The 15,600-nt window shown below is 47.9% G+C and overlaps 1 protein-coding gene across 3 annotated transcripts in view; it reads left to right on the plus strand.

Annotated features, from left to right (window-relative positions):
* The first annotated feature begins 3,945 nt into the window (after positions 1 to 3,945).
* The window catches only part of ARAP3 (ArfGAP with RhoGAP domain, ankyrin repeat and PH domain 3), a 37,673-nt gene continuing 26,018 nt past the window's right edge, over positions 3,946 to 15,600 (plus strand). Inside the window, exons 1-8 of one of the 3 annotated variants that reach the window (XM_081917707.1) lie at positions 3,946 to 4,109; positions 9,294 to 10,373; positions 11,338 to 11,393; positions 12,114 to 12,184; positions 13,158 to 13,234; positions 13,909 to 14,160; positions 15,016 to 15,085; positions 15,464 to 15,584. In XM_081917707.1, the coding sequence (XP_081773833.1) occupies positions 9,337 to 10,373; positions 11,338 to 11,393; positions 12,114 to 12,184; positions 13,158 to 13,234; positions 13,909 to 14,160; positions 15,016 to 15,085; positions 15,464 to 15,584 (1,684 nt within the window). In that variant the 5' untranslated portion in view covers positions 3,946 to 4,109; positions 9,294 to 9,336. Of the gene's footprint in view, positions 4,110 to 6,231; positions 6,383 to 9,293; positions 10,374 to 11,337; positions 11,394 to 12,113; positions 12,185 to 13,089; positions 13,235 to 13,908; positions 14,161 to 15,015; positions 15,086 to 15,463; positions 15,585 to 15,600 lie in introns of those variants that run through there. The other 2 variants (XM_081917706.1, XM_081917708.1) reach the window with 2 other exon arrangements.

The following is a 15,600-nucleotide window of genomic DNA, read 5'->3' on the forward strand; positions in this document are numbered from 1 at the left end:
CAGCAAGAAGCAACACTCTCAGCATGTGCAGTTTAACAGCTCTCAGCAAAACACGCACAAGGCAACCTTTTGTCAACCTTGATAAGCAAAGCTTGTGTTAAAAGTAGGAATTTTAACTTACTTGCTGCATCTGTAAAGTGCTATAAGATGGAATGTGACACATGAACAACATAGGGAGCTGCTTTGTAGTGAGTCAGACCATGGGTCCATCTTGCTCACGATTGTTTGCACTGACTGGAAGCCGCTTTCCAGGGTTTCAGGCATGAGCTTCTCCCAGCCCTACCTGCAGATGATGAAGAAGAAGAGTTTGGATTTGATATCCCGCCTTTCACTCCCTTTAAGGAGTCTCAAGGCGGCTAACAATCTCCTTTCCCTTCTTCCCCCACAACAAACACTCTGGGAGGTGAGTGAGGCTGAGAGACTTCAGAGAAGTGTGACTGGCCCAAGGTCACCCAGCAGCTAGCTGCAGGTGGAGGAGCAGGGACACAAACCCGGTTCACCAGATTACGAGTCTACCGCTCTCAACCTCACCACACTGGCTCTCATTTAGACCACAGCGCCACCCGCTCCATGATGCCATGACCCGCTCAGATGCCATTGGGAATTGAAACAGAGACCTTCTGCTTGCAAGGTGGATGATTTACCACTTTCCTCAGGGGGGTGTGAGAGAGAGAAGGGGGAAAGAGATCAGAGAGGTAGCACAACTCCAGCTGACTGAGCAGCACTGGAGAAGAAAGTCACCACCAGGGCCACAAACAGTGGTGGTGAAGAAGGCTTTCATGCAATCTCCTCCCGCACTGGCTCAGAGTCAGTCATGACTCACCAGTCTCATAAGTAGCAAATCAGAACTGGATTTCTAGACTCAGAAACAAGGAATTATTTGTGCTTCCCCATTTAAGGGACCTTCCCAGATCAGATGCAGACAGCAAATTATGTTAGTATGAAGAATTAATATTCATTCAGTGTGAATCAGTTTCAAGTTATTCTTTAAAGGCACAGGCTTCTGTGTGAGGGCGAGGGGAATAGGAATATCTCTTTCCTGTCAGAGTCCAACATTCATTATCTGCTAGGAAAAAAATCTCACTGTATCTAGAAAGCTGATGTATATAGAAAGCTAAGGAAGCGAAACCAACCCCCCAACTCGCTGATATGCAGAATACTACAGCAGCACAGATTTTGAGACAACTTCTTGATTTAGGATTTTGGCCCAGTTCAGTTTAGTTGGTGGTTAACAGCAGCACTCTTCCAGCAGGAGTCGGGTAGGGAAGACAATCCTTTTTCAGAGACCCAGCAAAGACATCCAGGAAATGAGGTGGCTCATGAACGGAGGAGGGGTCCCACTAAATACAGCTGGGGAGCTTTCCTGTTTGGCCTGTGACTCAGGGAGCCTCCCAATGTCCTGAGATTGGTTGCAAAGGAAATAGGAAGTTGCTGCTAGGCCTGAGATTAGCTAAACCCATCTACCATTCGTTCAGATCCAGATCCCACTGATAGACATCATACCAGCAAAGAGATGAGTTCCGACTCTTCCCCAACTCACATCCAATTTCATTCCAAAAATAATATTTTTTATGAGTTTTAAAATACTGCATGGAAGGCTTTTGTGTGCAACTTAGCACTGAATTTGATCTGGGTGGTGGCTGATTAGCCTTTGCTGCAACCCACAGGATGTTTGGTTTGGGGAATCCAAACCAGCCTCAGCCCCACATCTGACCTGCAATGCTAACACTTGACTCATTGCAGGGTTGTTGCTTACTAATATCCGGCAATCCTAACAGTACAGAGCAGACTGCATTGCTAGGGCTATCCTATCTCAGCCTCAATAAACCTGCATAAATTTAAAACTGTAAGGACCCTAATCAATTTCATGGTAAGGATGAGGTAAACTGGGGCCAGATGTAACTTCTGTACAACAAGGGAGTGGCCTTGCAGCCCTTAGAATACAATATTTCTACTTCACAGCTGGAGCTTGGTCTAAAGCATGGGTAGGCGAACTAAGGCCCGGGGGCTGGATCCGGCCCAATCGCCTTCTAAATCCAGCCCGCGGACAGTCCAGGAATCAGCGTGTTTTTACATGAATAGAATGTGTCCTTTTACAGTGGTACCTCTGGTTAAGTACTTAATTCATTCCAGAGGTCCATACTTAACCTGAAACTGTTCTTAACCTGAAGCACTATTTCTGGGTTAGCCAAGTCTGTAACCTGAAGCGTATGTAACCTGAAATGTATGTAACCCGAGGTACCACTGTATTTCAAATGCATCTCTGGGTTATTTGTGGGGCCTGCCTGGTGTTTTTACATGAGGAGAATGCGTACTTTTATTTAAAATGCATCTCTGGGTTATTTGTGGGGCATAGGAATTCGTTCATCCCCCCCCAAAAAAATAGAGTCCAAGGGACAGTGGACCGACCCCCTGCTGGAAACGTTTGCTGACCCCTGGTCTAGAGATATGACCAGGTGATGCTTCTGAGAACATCTCCGTGATTCTGAGAGGATCTAAGCACTCCAGTACAATACAAATCTTTATACGGTCTTAGAGCAGCATAAAAGGGTGGGATATAGTCATTTAAAATCTGAAAAGCGTTTTGGAAAGCTAAAAGGTACTAAAACAGAAGGTGAATGTGAAAGTCTATAAGAATTTAAAAGAAGCTAAAAGAATACGGTTGATATATAAAAGACTTTAACTATCAATTTACAGAGCACTCATATGTTCATTAAATCTGGGTTTTGGCGCAGATCATCCTCCGACGAATTTTGAGCACTGCAGTGCAGAATCTAGCAACACTGTATGTTGTAGCAGGATTGGTATCTGAGAGCAGCAGGGGGGTATAGAATTGCCCTGTGCGCCCTGGGTACTTATGAAGCAGTGGGGAAATCAGGATAATACGAATGCCTCTGTGATAGGGTCACTGGAGAAGGACATGCTCTACCGTTTCCAGTGGCGTAGCGTGGGTTGTCAGCATCCGGGGCAAGGCAAGTAATTTGTGCCCCCTAACCCGTGGATTTGCGCCCCCTAGCCCTAACCCCCAGATGTTGCGCCCGGTGCGGCCGGCCCCCCCTGCACCCCCCACGCTACGCCACTGACCGTTTCTATTTGTCCCGAGTCACAGGGGCATTGTCTCTCTGGGTAGTCAATCTTCCTGTATGCCAAGCATTCCAGTAAGAAATCGTGGGCTGAAAGTGGGCGGAGGGCAGCCTTGGGCTTGTCCGTATGTAAGTGTGCATATAGATGGCACAGCACCATGTGAGTGGATCCATTTGCAGGCCGGATGACCGCATGCACACTTATCACTGGTGTGCTAACACTACATATGAATGGGCTGACTTGCAGGTTAGGCCTCCTATCCAGTCCGTACGGGGCAGCTATGGCTACTTGGGGGGCATGCCTGAGAGTGACCCCTCCGGCAGAATTCAAGCCCGTGCCCTGAATTGTCAGCCTATGCTATTATCATTATTAAACGTAATTCACTACATCATCATCATCATTTATTATTATTATTATTATTATTATTATTATTATTACTACTACTACTACTACTACTACTACTATTATTATTATTATTATTGCATTTTTTTCTACTTCAGCCCAATTCCTCCCTAGACCGCCGGGCTCCAAGGGCGGGGCATCCCTAAACGGGGCGAGCGGCGCCCTGCCCACCCGCGCACGACCCCTTTCTTCCGTCGCTGCCGGCAGAGCTGCCCCTGGTTCGCCCCAATCCCGGCCACGAATGCCGGCTTCTCCCGCAGCCGCTCCGGCCACCAGGGCAGCGGAGGCGGAGGTTCGCGGGGCGGGCCGAGCGCGGGGCCAGAGCAGGGCCAGGGAGGGTTGCGTCCGGCCCGCGAGCTGCGCAGCCCCGAAGAGGCAGGCGGAGGCGCCTCTGCTGCGCTGCGCGGAGAGGGCGATCCTGCCGGCTCCCGGCCAGTCCTGACCCGGCGCGGGGCTCGAGGTTCAACTTCTGGTGCGGACACGGGGACTTCGGAAGCGGCGCTGCGCCATTGGCCCATCTCGCCCAGCGCTGCCCACACTGGCTGGCAGCGGCTCTGCAGGGTTTCCGGCGGAGTCCCTCCCCGCCCCACAGCGAGACGCTAACTTTTCTTTTATCCAAAGAGGTAAGCGTGGGGGGGGGGGGGGACGGGGACCAATGTCATTTCAATTACTACTTCACACGTTCTTTCTGGCTGACTGCTGGGCTTAGATTACCTGGGGCCGCTAAAGGCAGTTTCCAGGGAGCGAGCCCTCAGAGGTATTTCCAAGGAAGCCTACATCAGTGGCACTGTTAGCAGTGAACCCGTATGCAGCAGTGTGTGTGCACATTCACCAGCTTACTTGTAAATCAGCTGGCTGATTAAAAACCTTTTTGTTAATAGAAGAGGATATATACTGGCTGCAGAGTTTTGATTTAAGTTAAGTGCGGAATGAATACAGTGCAGATTGTGATGACTTGAGACCCTGCTGCTCCCTGGATTCCCCAACCCCCTCACTTGGGTGCAGTGAAGTACACCACGTTGTCTCCTCCTCCTTACTCCTTGGAACAACTGGGCACTCAGCTTTTCCTGTCATCTTTGTTTAGACTTAGTTATGTTTGAGAGGACTCAAACTTTTTGCCTTTTGACTGTGGCAAACCCGGCTTCCTCTCATTTCCTTATATACAGACTTGCACGCAATGGTGTGTGCTGACTCACATGACAGTACACCTGTATAATACCTGGTGTGAAGGATCAGGCACAGTTCTTACTAAGGTCGTAAACCTGCTCCACTGCAGCAAATTGCAGGTGGACTTAAATGATCAAATACTTTCTCCATGCAAAGCATATACTTTTTAAGTCAATGTTTTTTGTACTTTTTATTGGTGGTTTTTTGTTCTACAGTGGTACCTCGGGTTAAGAACCTAATTCATTCTGGAGGTCCGTTCTTAACCTGAAACTGTGCTTAACCTGAGGTACCACTTTATCTAATGGGGCCTTCCCACTGCCACCGCACGATTTCTGTTCTCAACCTAAAGCAAAGTTCTTAACCCGAGGTACTATTTCTGGGTTAGCAGAGTCTGTAACCTGAAGCATCTGTAACCTGAAGCGTCTGTAACCCGAGGTACCACTGTGTATGCTGGCTGGTTAAACCAGGTGAGGGTAGCCGAAAACTCAAACTCTCAGTAAGTGAAGGACTTCCCCTGCATGCAAAGACAGGCTCCAGCGGATTGAGTGGGTGGGACCAAGAATGAGTCCAATGGTCCAGAAGGTGGTTTCTGCATTTTCCGTAGGCAGTGGTGTCCAAACTTTTTTTCAAAGAGGGCCAGATTTGATGAAGTGAAGGGCTGTGAGTGCTGACCAAAGAGCCAACCACAATTGAAGTTGAGGGTTTTTTGGGGATTTTACCCCAGGAAATAAACTGCCATAGGGGCTGGATTAAATCAACCGGCAGGCCGGATTAGGCCCCCGAAACAGACTTTGGACATGCCTGCCATAGAGGGAAGTGAAGGGCAGATGGAGCCAATCAAGGTAGCCCATCTAGGAGAGGGAAACCCCTGATCCCAAAACCTCAGCTGCCTTGCAGGACATATTTGGGAGAAGAAAAGGCTAAACCATACACAAATCTGGAGTGGGGTCCCTAAGACAGCTGGATGGCATCTTAGATGCCTCCATCCGGCAACTGCTACAGCCAAGCTGGTACCAAATGTCTTGGTCTACTTTCCTTTGGACCACATCAGCAAGGCCAAAATTGTGGTCTTGTCAACTGGGCAGTCCACTTCAGTGCTGCTAATGCAGTGGTTTGACTTCACCTCTGGAGGCACACTCCACTGTCTCTTCAAGGCAGACAGATGCTGACAACAACAAAAATCTCTCTGCATCGAAAATTAGCCTGTCAGTGGCTAATATCCTTCTCTCTGACATCCAGTTTTCTATGTGCAGGGAATTTAATATAGACAAAATAAAATATTTGGTCAGTTGAGACCCCCACCTCACACACACAATATGAAGCAGTGCAGCTCAGACACAGGTTTGCCACCTCAGGACTTTGACATCTGGAGAAGTACACGCACACATTTCATGCCAAGTAGAAGGAACAAGCTACCTGCATGCACAGTGCCATTGGCCTATGCACAAATATGCACTCTTAGTGCACGGCTGAAGTAATTCCTGTTTGGGGGCGGGTTGGAGAGAGCAACAGGAAGGAAGCCTGCACTGAACAATGGGAGGAAATGGGACAACTGGGGGGGGGGGGGAGGCTCAGCGAGCGCAAAGTGGTGTAATGTGCAGCAGCTAGATTCACGGAAAAAACATTCAGCCTGGGATGCTTTACAAGCAAGACTCCTAAGGATACCTTATAGCCCTCCTGTGGCTCCAGCCGCTGCACCCACGATGAGTGAAGAGGGGGGTGAGAACAGGTAAGCCATTGCCAGAATGACAGTAGTTTAATCCAGAGTAGTTTCGGTAGCAGTTGCACGGGCGAAAACTTTCCTAACTGGGGATGGGAGTGAGTCAGGAGAGCTGCCAAAAGCACATTGCGGAGCCGATACACAGCCATGGCTAAGAGACCACCAGAAGCTCCCAGGTTCAGATCTTGCACGTACCATGAATGTGCTGGGTAGCTCTAAGCAAGCAGCTCTGCCTCAGCCCCCATCACCCGCAGCCTCCCGGAGGCATGAGACATTTCACAGAAGCGTAATGGAAAAGAAGCTCTTTGAAAGGGAAGTGCCAGGTGTACAGGCCAAGTATTTTTCATATATACATAATGTTGGGGAGAAATACAAATTCTGATTAATTCTTTTAAATCATTTCATTTATTTCATAATCCTTTTATTTATTCCTTGAACACGAAGTGATTTGCACCCAACCAAGTGATATGGCCACAACCCTGAAAATGGCTGTGAGCAGGAGACAGACTGTGGTCCCTCCAGCAGCTGCTGCCGTTCTTACAAAGTGGAATGTGGTCTCGTTCAGTAAGACATTTGTGTTTCTTAAGCAAAAGAGCGTACCTGGGATCATTTAATGCAGATTAGATACAGATCACATGTATGCATCCTTTCTTTGAAAATTAAGCACGTGTTGATGGACTGTTGGGAATCTTTCCTATTCCAAGACTTTTGTACAGTGCCCAGAAAGCATTTGCTATTGGGCACCTAATTTAGGAATGAGAATACATGAGTAAATTCAGTGTGTTGTTTTTTTTAATGCTGAAAAAAGACCATCCCTGTTTTTAGAACATAGGGATTCTCTTGCTTGATTAGATCAAGATCCATATAATCCAGCTTTCTGTTTCCAACAGTGGGCAGTGAGAATCCTCCAGGAAGCTCACAAACAAGGCATGAAGGTGACATAGACTCTGTTCGCCCCCCCCCGCCACTGCCGCCCCCCCCCCAGTAACGTGGTATTCAGGGGTACACTGTTTCTGAACTTATAAGTTCCATTTAGACATCATAGCTAATCACAGTTGACAGACCCACCCTCCATGAATTGGCCCAAACTTTTTGAAAAGTTTCTAAATTAGGGTAGAACTACATACAGCTGCATGCATCTGCACAAATGTCTGATGGTTGCTTTTCCGAAAGAAATGCAGGTTTTCGAGTGGGATTTGGAGTTGAGAAGCCAAGGGTGGGAGGGAGATGGCATTTAACTCTTTTCTACCCACCATATCTCTGCTCCGCATCTCTTTCTCTCTTTCATAAGAGTCCTAGATCAAACTAAAGGCCTATCTAGTCCAGGATTCTGTTCTCACAATGTCCTGGTGCCTATGGGAAGGCCCACATGCAGGAAGTACGTACAACAAAACTCTCCTGCTCATGGTGTCCTGCAACTGGTTTTAAGAGGTTTACCACCTCCAATCCTGACAGCAATATAACAGAGAGAGAGAGAGAGAGAGAGAGAGAGAGCGCGAGCGCACACCACAAGCCACTTTGCCTTTTGCAGTGTTTGAAACATGTTTGGAGATGCTGTCTCAAAGGTTTGGGATGAGGGTGGGGATGAAAAACCTGGTATAATAGCAGCATATAAGATTTTAGAAATGAATATGGGACCCGGGGGAGCAGCTGGGGATGGTTTTGTGCAGAAGAAAATGTGAGTGGAGAAATAGGCATCCCTTCCCCCACTGCTTCAGCCACTTCTCCACTCCAAATCTTCTCTTCCCACAGCTTCCCTCCTAGGGAAAAGCAGCTGTTGTGCTTTCGTTGCACCCCTTTACATGTAACATTTGGTTAGGATCTGACTGGTTAGGATCCCCTATTGGTGCATCTTGTGGTCTGAGACATCTGCCCTTCCGGAATAAGCCATGGCAAAGATCCCATATTCCATCTTCTACATAGCACCATAATGTGAAACTGAATTAAACAACTAAGGGAAATCAAATGAACACAAGACTTGTGAGTCAGGTAAATAAGTAAGAAATAAATTGTTTTAATTCATTTTGCAAGAACGATGATTAATCAGGAGTGCGGATTGCCCAGGAGTGAAACTTGCCAGTTCTGGATTTAGACTGAATTTTTGTAAAGACCAGCATGCGCAAAGGAAAGTCTCCATCTATTTGCAGAAACCAGAGAGATTTCTGAGCTGATAGCAGGAAGGGCTTCTGCAAAACAGTGGGGGGGGGGACCCTCCCATCCTGAGTCTGCCTAGCAGGCTAGATGCTGTCTTAGTTGCTGGCAGACGGGCTGCGTGAAGGAGGTCCTTGCTGTGTGTGACTCACAGTTTGGTGACCTCTCTCATGCCCTCAGCCAGCAGTCAGGCAGATTACAGCAGTGCCTTTCCAGTCACAAACCCCTCCCCATATTGGTCACCCCGGCAGAATCTCACTCCAGCCACAATCCAGTTGTTTCACTCTGGGATCTTCCTGCACAGAGGACAGGGTTCTGAATGCTCTGCTGGCACTCTCACAGAGACAGCGCAAGGGCTGACTTACAGAGACTACATATCAGCCCAATGTCAGGACTCTGTGCAGAGCCAAGCTTTGTGTGTCAGACATCTGTCAGCCCCATCTCCCTGAGAAAGTGGGGGAGGGGGTTCCATGTGAGACCATTGCTGTTCTCTGGGAACTTTTGTCTACGCAAACTTTTAGCATGAAAGGTATGAGCACCAAGAAAGCCAGGCTACAGGAAGGACAATTTTATGCTGCTGAATTAATCTCAAGGTATATGAACTCCTGAGCCTTTTTATCTGCACAAATTGGACACAAGGGTGGGGGTGCATGAGGCAAGCCAAGGATTCCCATACACTTAGCTCTTCTCCGTTCCTCCCAGTTCCAGTAGAGATGTTCTGCTGCTTTTCTGTGCCAGGTTTTTAATTGCTTTCTTTCCTTTCCCTCAGGTGGTAGGCTGAAAAAAGCTCTCTCCTCCCTTGCCAAGGGGACATGCACCACCAGTGCTCTGTGGACTCCGACATTGCAGACTGGCTGGCCCTCATCCATCTGGAGAGATACTGGGATACCTTCAAGAAACATGGATATGGCTCCGTGAAAGATGTGATCTCTCTCAGTAAGGAGGACCTGCAGAAGCTTGGCATCACCGCTACTGGGCACCGCAAAAGGATTCTGAATTTAGTGCAACAAACTCGACTGCTTGTGAGGGACAGAAGTGGGCACATGGCAGGAGATACTCGTTACAGGTCTGGCAAGTGTGTAGATTCTCTGGATGGGACTAAGGCGGCGGAGAAGAATGAGGTGGTCACAAAGAAAGACATCTTGGTGGAAACTATTTCCAGCCTTGGGGTTGATCTTGACTCTGAAGACAACAGTCAGCATCCACGGTTGAACAAGGAACCGACGCCTCCTGTGACCAAGCCAGTGCCCAAACCCAGGACGTTGTTTCCCCGTGCGCACCAAGCAGCGAAGCCAGAGAAAGTCTCATTGGCACAAACACCTGCGCCTGTCTGCAATCCCACGTCATGCTCTGAACAACCTCTAAGAACGTTTATTATTCTGGAGGGATTTGATCCAGGGGAAAGTACCACGGATGCTGAGAGGCTTGAGTTCAGTCCAAAGCACCAGGCAGGGCCAGGAGACAAAGTCCAAGGGGTCACCCTGCCACCTCAGAGTAGACCAAGGGAGGACCACTTGGAATATGCTCTGCAGTGTTTTGCTCCTGAGAGCGGCATGAGTGGGGAGGTCAGGAGTGTGCATGAACTCACCTCCTCATCCACCTTCAAGAGCCAGCCTGAGGACACCGCCAGTCCAACGGAGTCGAGGCCAACTGCCGGCCAAGTGCAGAAAGAGCCCTTGCTGCTTCCTTCTGCCCTCACCAAGTCAGCCTCCCCAGAGGAGCAGAAAGAGTCTGTGTCAGATGTCACTGTGCTCTTGCCAGTGAAAAGCATGGAGGCGAAGGAAGCTGTGAGGAGTCAGCCTTCTGACCTGGTCAAGCAAAATGGGACTGTGACCATGGAGAATGCCAAGTGAGTATTTATGCCTTTCCTAGCAGTGCTCTTTCAGGAAACCAACAGAAAGGCCTCAGGTAAAATAGGAATGGGGTCATTTGGTTGTGGAAGTTGCAGACAATTAGTTCTACACCCCAGTCCTTTGGAGTTGATGACTGGATCCCTGTTGGACCTTGCAGCCAGCCTGCCTGCCTTAAGTGATGCACAAGGCTAGGGAGAATGTGGGCTGGAACAAAGGCCTTTTCTTGGCTCTGAGAATGCATTTGTGCATTCCTGAGGAACAGCGTCCCACAATTGCACTACCTAGTATGCCAAAGGAAGCTGGTCCCATATAGCCCTCATCTTGGGTGATAGGATAGCATGGAACCTAGGATATTTTGCATCCTGAAAACAAAAACACTGACCTTTTGCTCCGCAGTCAGTTTGAGACATGCCAGGGCAGCTCTAGGGATCAGGGTCAGGTAGGGTTGTTACAAATGAGTCCTTTAAGAGGTGCAGTGAGTTTTAAAGTTTTAGGGGTTTACTTGCAAGTTCACATTGCAGGGCTTCACACTTCTCATGAATGTGGTTGCCAGGCCTGGTTCAGTGGTGCTGACTCTTGAGGACAGCTTCACTCCTAAAAATCTAAAATGAAACCCTACTACATTGTCAGCCAGTTCCAGGCAAAGTCTTAAATAAAGTTAATACATAAAATGAGAAAGAGGTCAAACTTAACAGTGACCATGACAAATCCAGAATGCGGCAGCTAGACTGGTGACTGGGAATGGCTGCCAAGAACATATAACCCCGGTCCTGAAAGACCTACATTAAATTGTGCTCAGAAACATACTGGGAGCCGAAGTGTTGGTGCTGACCTTGAAAGCCCTAAATGGCCTCGGTCCAGTATACCTGAAGGAGATTCTCCACCCCCATCGTTCTGTCTGGACACTGAGGTCCAGCACCGAGGGCCTCCTGGATTTATATCTCTGCTCCATTCTTGCAGGTCCTTGGGACAGCTCTGCCTGGATCATCCTCCACAGGGACTTGATAACAGATCAGGTGAGAGCGACAACAGCATCCTTTGTCCACTTAGCTATTGCTACATGGGAAGAGCTAGAACCACATCAGACATAGGCGCCAATAAAGGGGATGGACACTGTGAGAGTAAATGTTGGTTTGGGTTCCATATGCTCCTAAATCTGAAAGCTGTATAGGGTCTATGCACACTTCCTAGGGGAACTGGCTGTGTTTACCCTTCATGGGCACAGGAGCCTAGGAGTTCAGAGCCCACCTGAGAAATGCTAAACACAAGGCCCAGAACAGACAAGACAAAGGTGAAGAAGGAATGCTCTGGATTTGTTTGGAACAGCAAAGGTGAAGAAGGAAGAATGTAAATCCCCATTGTCAAAGCTGCTACATGTGTGTGTTTTGCACTGTGAGACAAATTGCAGTTGGAGGGTGGATTAAGATTGGGGGAAGGGCCCTTTTTATTCAGGGGACTCGGCTATACAGCTGCAAAAAAAAACCTTTAAGTGTGTTGTAAAGTGCATTATACAAATGTGACACTGGATGGCGTATTTTTCAAACCTTTTTTAAAAAAAGCATTTTCACGTTTTTTAATGTATGTGTAGATTCCACCCAGGTAGAAACAAACATGTGGGATTCAAAAAATCTCCTGCATCTCATCTGTTTTGTCCCTCTTGAGAGCCAAGAAACCAGTGAGGGCTTTCTTGCTGCCACTTCAGCCCTTCTGACATTTCAGCTTTTGTTTCCCCACAGGACCTGTTGAGGAGTCCATCAGTCCCTACTGCGAGAGCATGTTTGGGCAATGGTGGCCTGCCCAGGAGCAGGTGAGGAGATATGCAAATATGGAGTAAGGGGCAAGGAGTGTGAAAGCCAATGAGAATGCTTTGCATTGATTCCTGCTCAGGCTCAGTTCTGCTAATTCAAGAGTCCACCTTATCCCTGACACACCCAGTAGATCACAGGAGAGTTTCTCCTGTAAGTTCCAGAGATCTCAGAAGCCCACTCCACAGTAACTCCGAGCGGGGCTTTTAGTGTGGCTGCCTCTGTCCTGTGGAACAGCACTCCTGTTGTGATGCAACAGGCACCCATGAGCTGCACTTTCGAGAAAGCAGTTGAAGACATTTTTGTTCCAACAGGTTATCTCAGCTGGATAAATGGGCTGCAAGGTTTTAGTCTTGTTTAAAATGTATTTGCTGCTTTGTTTTGAACTGTTTTTAATTATCCTACGTGTGAATTGCCTTGAGAAGGTGGTTTAGAAGATGATTAATAACAAGCACAACAACATCAGCCATGATCAAAGCAGCTGCTCACTACACCTCAGAAGTGGGTAGGGGGATGCCAGAGGCCTAGTATGGCACCCCACTTTCTATGTTCACCCCCACTTTTCTGAGCAATGAGATGCCCCAGGCAGACAGCACTTAACCGGGATTTGGTTTCCCGTGGAAGGAGATCCTCTGGAGGCTCCCAAAGTTCTGTAATAATGGAGCTTATGTCCAAAAGCACATAAGGTCTAGCATAGCTGGAGGCACAGCTTAGCACTCCTGACAGACAGACAAAGGTGGCCAATACCTTGCTGCCCTGACTGTGAGCTTTCTCAAGGCGTCTGGGTAGCCACTGCTGGAAACTTAACACTAGGTTAGATTGATCTTTTGATCTTCTCCAATCTGGCAGCTTGGTGTGCATCAATTTGTACACAGGGCATAGAGTTCTGGAGCTTGTCTTTCAGCAGGCAAAGAAAAGGAAAGGAAACAAGAAGTACCTTTGTCTCCTAAACATTCTATGAGAATCTTCTTCCAGGCTGCAGGATCCCTTGAGTGGCAGGAATACGAAGAGTTGCCAGAATGTGCACCAAACCAGGGAGAAGAAAGGCCCGTGTAAGTGGTTTTAGCTACTATTCTCTCCCTACTTCTCAACTCTTTTTTACCAGTGTTAAAAATAAGCTGAAAGGGGGGCAGAGACACACTGGGAAATATCTCAGAAGATGGCATCTCATTGGTGCAGTCTGCAAAGAAGTTCACCAAACTAGACAGTGCAGAGTAACTACGGGCATGGGCTTCCACCAGGTCTGATCTGGTTCAGCACTACTAGTGGTTGCCTGTCTTTCACGTGAAGCAGAGAGGGACTCACAAGACCGGCCATCACTCAGGGCTTGTCCACACTTCCACTTGTCCTGTGCCTAGACTTGCTCTTTACCTTTGAATAGAACAAATGGCAATCTGCTTTCCATTTGCTCCAGTTGAGCGCTAAAGAATGGTTTTCCCCAGGGGGAAGCAGTGGGACCAAAGGAAGTGTGCATAAGCCCTAACTGTACTCTAACTCCCCCTCTGCTTGTCAATTTCAATGAGAAGAGCAGGACAGAGGAATGGGACTGGCAGGGGCTGGTGTTCCTGTTTCCTGATCTTCTGTCTTCATTGCTCCTCTAAAGGGCATTTTGAAAGGAACAGGATTGCCCTTCTTGCTACCAGCTGCTGTGGGAGAGAACTGAATTGGTTCTATAGCTGAAAGGCTTTCTATGCTACAAGAAACAGGTCTAACGTCTTTCTTTCAGGAGCAGAAACACCAAGATAGAAGAAAAGAGCCAGTCCATGCAGCCAGTCCACATTGTCCAGAATGAGACGGAGGGATACTCTTCAGTGGAGGCCCTGTGGGCCAAAGGCTCCCCATTCAGACTCTCTGACCACCTGTATCCTGATGAGACTTCAGAGGACCTAACCATCTCCCCCTATGCCAGCTATACCTCGCTGTCAGAGCGCTCGGTCACTGTGCTCAACGGCTGGCTGGACAAGCTGTCTCCACAGGGGTAAGTGGCAAGGGAAATGCGCCAAGTTAAAACCTGTGCAGAAACAGGCTCTTTGCTTACTTGCAATCATTTATTTGCCTCTTTCCCAATAAACTGCCTAGAGCAGTGCACACAATTTAAGCATCAGAAATCACGCAAGCTGAAGTAACTACAAACACAAAAACAATAATTTCATCTCTGCCGGAAAACTGATAGTTCTGTTTTGGTAAAGAGAAAGGTCCTGGACAGGAAGAAGAAATGCTGAGATTTATACACACCCAGAAGGGAAGGGCAGGATCTCTAAGCCCTGATGTGTGAGAGTAGGCTGCATCACTCTGTGAAGGAAATGCACTCTGCACATGTGCAGAGTATTTAATCAGTAAACAGATTGACAGTCTTTGGTGTATTAATCATCAAGGGCAAATTTTAATGAAGTGCCAATTAGGAACATAACATGTTTTGGGGTATTTGAGGCTTTTGTTGTTGTTGTTCTTACTCTTTCTCGGATTCTTTGCTCCAAATTGCCCCCAGTTGAAGATGACCAGGGGGGCGGGTCACATGTGTTTCCAAGCAACATGACTTTAGGTGTTCAGATTATCTATGAAAGGCACATATATTGAAGTTTTGATAATAAGCACATTTATTGAACAGCTGAAAGGCATACGATTAGTCCATTAAACAGTCTTTACTCCTCAGCCTTAGCTGAGAGGCTTTCTGCTCAAGAGCTGAAACCTTTTTGCAATAAGCCTTAAAATCAGTTCTAGGACTGAGCCCTGCTGGTACCAGAGTCCGGCCTTTCTTAAGCTCTATCAGTGCAGAGAGGTGCCCCTGATAAAGGGCTCTGGACTCAGCCGGCTTTCCTTTTATTCCCATCAGGAACTACGTCTTCCAGCGACGCTTTGTCAGATTTGACGGGAAAAGTCTCATGTATTTCAACAATGAAAAGGTGGGACCAGAAAAAGAGAAACTCTGGCTGCTAAATGCTGCACGTTTGGTGGGGGGGGGGGTGCTCAGGGAGACCCGAGTGGGAGACCGAAGGGAGAAGACAATGGGAGGTCCTGGCTCAGTTGAGGAAGGGTGGGCCTTTCTGTGCATGTGGAGGAGACATGGCTGTGGGAGGGGTCATTGTGAAACAACCATCCATTTAGGGCCCCAACATCCCATGCAAGAGCCTTTGACCCATCTGTTTATTTTCAAGAGCCCAGTTGCCAAGCTGGTTTGTTTTGGTTTTTTTGCCTTCCGGCTGGGGAGGAAAAACCAGATCTGCGTAAGATATAACTAGATTGGGGAAATGGCAAGACTGAGCTCCCTTTGTCTCTTGCAGGAGCCGTATCCTAAAGGTTTGGTTCCCCTCTCTGTCATTGATGTGGTGCGCTCCACAAAGGACAACAAATTCCAAGTTGTCACGAAACACAGGATCTTTGTCTTCAGAGCTGAAAGTGAGGGTGAGAAATCCCATCC

This window comes from Podarcis melisellensis, assembly GCF_964234715.1.
Source record: "Podarcis melisellensis genome assembly, chromosome: 7".
NCBI lineage: Eukaryota > Metazoa > Chordata > Lepidosauria > Squamata > Lacertidae > Podarcis > Podarcis melisellensis.